The sequence below is a fragment of the Priapulus caudatus genome, unplaced genomic scaffold (genome assembly GCF_000485595.1).
Source record: "Priapulus caudatus unplaced genomic scaffold, Priapulus_caudatus-5.0.1 Scaffold258, whole genome shotgun sequence".
Classification (NCBI taxonomy): domain Eukaryota; kingdom Metazoa; phylum Priapulida; class Priapulimorpha; order Priapulimorphida; family Priapulidae; genus Priapulus; species Priapulus caudatus.
This window is the reverse complement of record NW_014577319.1, coordinates 311,545-315,548: the sequence shown is the minus strand read 5'-3', so window position 1 is coordinate 315,548 and position 4,004 is coordinate 311,545. Positions and strand designations below refer to the sequence as shown.

The 4,004-nt window shown below is 46.7% G+C and overlaps 1 protein-coding gene across 1 annotated transcript in view; it reads right to left on the bottom strand.

The window, feature by feature from the left end:
• Nucleotides 1–2,297: 2,297 nt before the first annotated feature.
• LOC106808177 (glutamate-gated chloride channel-like) overlaps nt 2,298–4,004 on the bottom strand; it is a 19,436-nt gene continuing 17,729 nt past the window's right edge. Inside the window, 3 exon segments of the mRNA XM_014810770.1 lie at nt 2,298–2,573; nt 3,223–3,267; nt 3,270–3,406. Of these exon segments, the coding sequence (XP_014666256.1) occupies nt 2,298–2,573; nt 3,223–3,267; nt 3,270–3,406 (458 nt within the window).

The window sequence follows — 4,004 nt, the reverse complement described above, 5'->3', positions numbered from 1 at the left end:
ACCGTTTCACGCGTACAGACGCGTGAGCGCGCATGTGTGTAAACCTCGTATAAGGTCGATAGTAAAAAATATGAAATTAGTGTAAGAAGAACGGCCCGTAAAGGCATATTACCACGATCGCCGCCATCCAAGGGAAGGTTTTCCTTTGGCATATATATATATATATACATATATGTGTGATACAGCTTTTACAGGAACAAATCCTATGTTGACTTTCCCTAGCGACTGGAGGCACATCAGCCTCCTTCTTGAGTATATCGACACCTCGGTATTCTTACCTCATAAGTTAGAATCAAAACCAGGCATTTATGAGTATAATATGATTATGTCTACACGTCTGTTCGCTCAGACACGCAACGTTTATAATTAACAATTATAATTACATAGTAATAATTGTAACTGTTAATTACCAAATATTTGCTGATATTTACACATACCTTTCTTTAATCAACCTATAAATATATAAACAATTTACATAAATATATGTTACACTTTCGTCGGTGTATCTACATGTATGTATCATGTGCAGCAAAAAACGTGCCATTAAATGGGCAATGTAGTGAACAAGCAAACACGCGTCAAGCGTTCTCTCAGTGTCTCGGGCAGAACACTGCATTCCTGTTGTTTGACAGACTTCACAAGCAATTTCATTGCAATACAATGCACGTTGTTAATTTATAAAGATGACGTCATCGTGCGCTGCATACTGAGGGATGATTATTATAAATTAATCGTCACAGTTAGCAGAAATATATGGTTAATTTTCCCAGATGGCGCTACATCTTCTTGGACTGCAAAAGTAACATTCTCCGTTGAAGTTACAACTTCTTAGATTACATAGGTAACTTTCCCCGGTACAGCTGTATGGAGATTGTAGTTATTATTCCCCCATTAACCTACAGCTATCTGGACTATAATTAAAGGTATCATGCTCTTAAAACTCGCAACTGCCTGGATTATAGTTAGCATGCCCACGTAGACTGCATACCACCATGAATCGCCACAACTACTAGGCAATGGTACAATAAATAATACATCCCTGTAACAATGATAATGAGTTCATTAGACATGTCTCTTATCCTTTTCTCAGCCTCCTATATTTTTGCTAAACATTATTTCGAAGAAGATATTATTTCATACTTGAGAAGTTTGAAATTAAAAGACGCTTAAAACTAAATACATCCAAATGCTTATCGGATGCACGACGACATTAGCACACAGCGTATAAGTAGTGTATAGTAGTTAGAGTATCAAACCAGCTCTAGCACCAACCGGAATAGGTTTGAATGAATTATGTGGTTATAAGGTGAAGTTACGATTAATTACAACATGCTAGATAGCTTGCGGTCTACTCATGCTATACAGAGCCTCCTAAATACAGACATTAAATTTTTTATAATTTTTACATGAAGAAACTTACCTAACATGACAAATTCCACACGCAGTTTCGTGCACTGCTATATTATATACCGCATAGAATACATCGTGTGAGTTTCGTCAGCGTATTAGATAAAGATCGATTCAAGATGGCGCCGGATATATGCAACCGTATATTTGCAGCAATCAACTTAAGCGCCTCGAAATAATTTCGAATCGTATCGGCAGCAGTGGCAACGATAAAGTAAAACGTTAAACATTGTAGTCGTGTATGCATTACGTGACGTTGTTCCGCTTTGGTTTGATTCTACCGCTAACGACGGCGGCTCCGTCTATAGTAGTAGCACACGCTACACACGAACAAAATAATTGTGCAAAGTCCGTGAATGTAAACTTTTGTATTGCGAGCGCCAGTTTGGCTGCGGATTCTGAAATAGGTGTCAAAATTTTATTACGCAGTTTTATTGACAGCTATTTCTATTTTTAAATTTATCTTATCTCTTCATGGGTGTCCGTGAGCTTTTACTTATATATATATATTTATTTATTTATATATATATATATATATGCTTATGATAAAACATCAACAGCTCATGCTTATTTTCGTTGTGTAATTGTTTGGCTATATTGTGTGTGAGTGTGCGTGAGCGTGCGTGCGCTTGGGTGCGTGCGTGCTTATGTATGTCTGTTTGTCCATGTGCGCGCATTAGTGTGAGCGCGGTGGTGCGCGCGTGTGTGCGTGCGTGCGTGCGTGCGTGCGTGCGTGCGTGTCGTTGAGGTGTATGTGTGTATGCACGACTGTCATATGAACCTCTCTCTGCCCGTATGTTCTCTGTGAGATTAAAACCGATCAATGCTTGGCCAACACTCCGCTGCCGGCGGCAGACGCCCGCCCGGCATGACGTCATCATCGGCTGCCATCACTTGCCGGGTAGCGGCGGTCCCTTGTAAGGTAACAGGTAGCCGGCCCAGTAGGCGATGTTGAAGAGGCAGAAGCCCGTCGGAAACATGATGCGCGACATGACGTCGATGCGCTTCGATCTGTCCTGGTAGCGGGAGAGGAAGGAGCTGCAGCAGCGCGGGAACTCGCCGTGCATGTTGCGTAACCGCGCCGCCGGGTCGATGTGCAGGTCGCTGCTGTCGTAGCCGGCTTCCTGGTGCTTGCCGAACGTCGAGTCGTTGTTGAAGAACGACTTCTGTGCGGAGAAGACGAGAAACGTAGGAGCGACGTTAACGTCACAGGGAGGTTAATGTCAGATACGATGACGTACGCATAACGATCACTCATAAGAAATATCGTACTGCCCCTGCGCGCGTGATGTGTGCGTGTGCGTGTGCAGTGTGTGTGTGTGTGTGTGTGTGTGGTTGTGTTGTGTGTATGTGTGTGTCGTGTGTTTATGTGGTGTGTGTGTGGTGTGTGTGTGTGTGTGTGTGTGTGTGTGTGTGTGTGTGTGTGTGTGTGTGTGTGCATGCGTGCGTGTCGATGTGGGCGTGTCCGCGCCCGAGGGCCGCGCTGCGCCCTGAAGGGTGTTGTGTGTGTGTGGGTGTGGTGCGTCTTGTGTGTGGTCGTGGACTGTGCCTGGCGTCGGTGGTGGTGTGTGTGTGCTGCGAAGTGCGTCGCGTGCGCTGCCTGGCGCCTGCGCGTGCGGGTGCGTGCGTGCGTTGGCGCGCTCACATCCACCGGGTGACTGTGAGTTCGTCGCCTTCCTCGGCTGCTCCTGACATCGGCCTCACGCGGCGGATCAATCTCCAACTCCGCACCGTCGTTCATCAGTCGTCCGGCCGACCGCTCGCTGTCGCGGATAAAGGTCCAATCGCCGCTAGAGGGCGGTTTCTTCCTCTTGCCTGGGGCTGTCGCGGCCTCGCCGCGTAGTTAACGAGAGCGAACTGCTAGCAAGCGCGCCGAAAATGAATGTCAGACATGACGCCAATCCAACGTGATCGATCGCTTCGTGTAAAAGACAGGCCGGCGCAAGCTTTGAGTTTGATGCCAGACGCCTGCGTGCCATCGTCAGCAGCGTTGTCACACCTCGGGGCAATAAGGAGGCGAAGAGTGCGCTGGGCAAATAAGTCGGTGAATGTAGGCATGTACAAGTACTTCTACGATTCACGCCCCTGCTCTATGGTCTCTCTCCTCTCTCTCTCTTTCTCTTTGTGCCATCTCTCTCCCTTCTATCTCTCTCTCTCTCTCTCTCTCTCTCTCTCATCTCCCTCTCTCGCTCCTCCCTTCCTCCCCTTCCTCTTCCTCCGTCTCACTTTTTCGCATTCCGTTAATCGACTTTCTTCTCTCGCTCGCGATCTCCTACCTCTTTCTCGCTCGCTCACTTGGTTTCGCGCGCGCGACGATCTTTTTTCGCCTCTCTCACCGTTCCATGGCCGCACGCAATCTTTTCGTATCAGCCCTCCTTTCTCCCTCTCTTAAGATCTCTCATATCGCTGTCTCTTCTCTCTCTTTCTCTCTCCATCTCTCATCATCTTTCTCTCTCTCTCTCTCTCTCTCTCTCTCATCTTTCATACAACTCTCTCTCCTCCCTCTCTCTCTCTCTCTCTTCTTCTCTCTCTCCCCGTCCTCTCGCTCTTTCTCTCTCTCTTCTCTCTCTCTCTTCTCGTCTCTCGTTCTCTCTCTC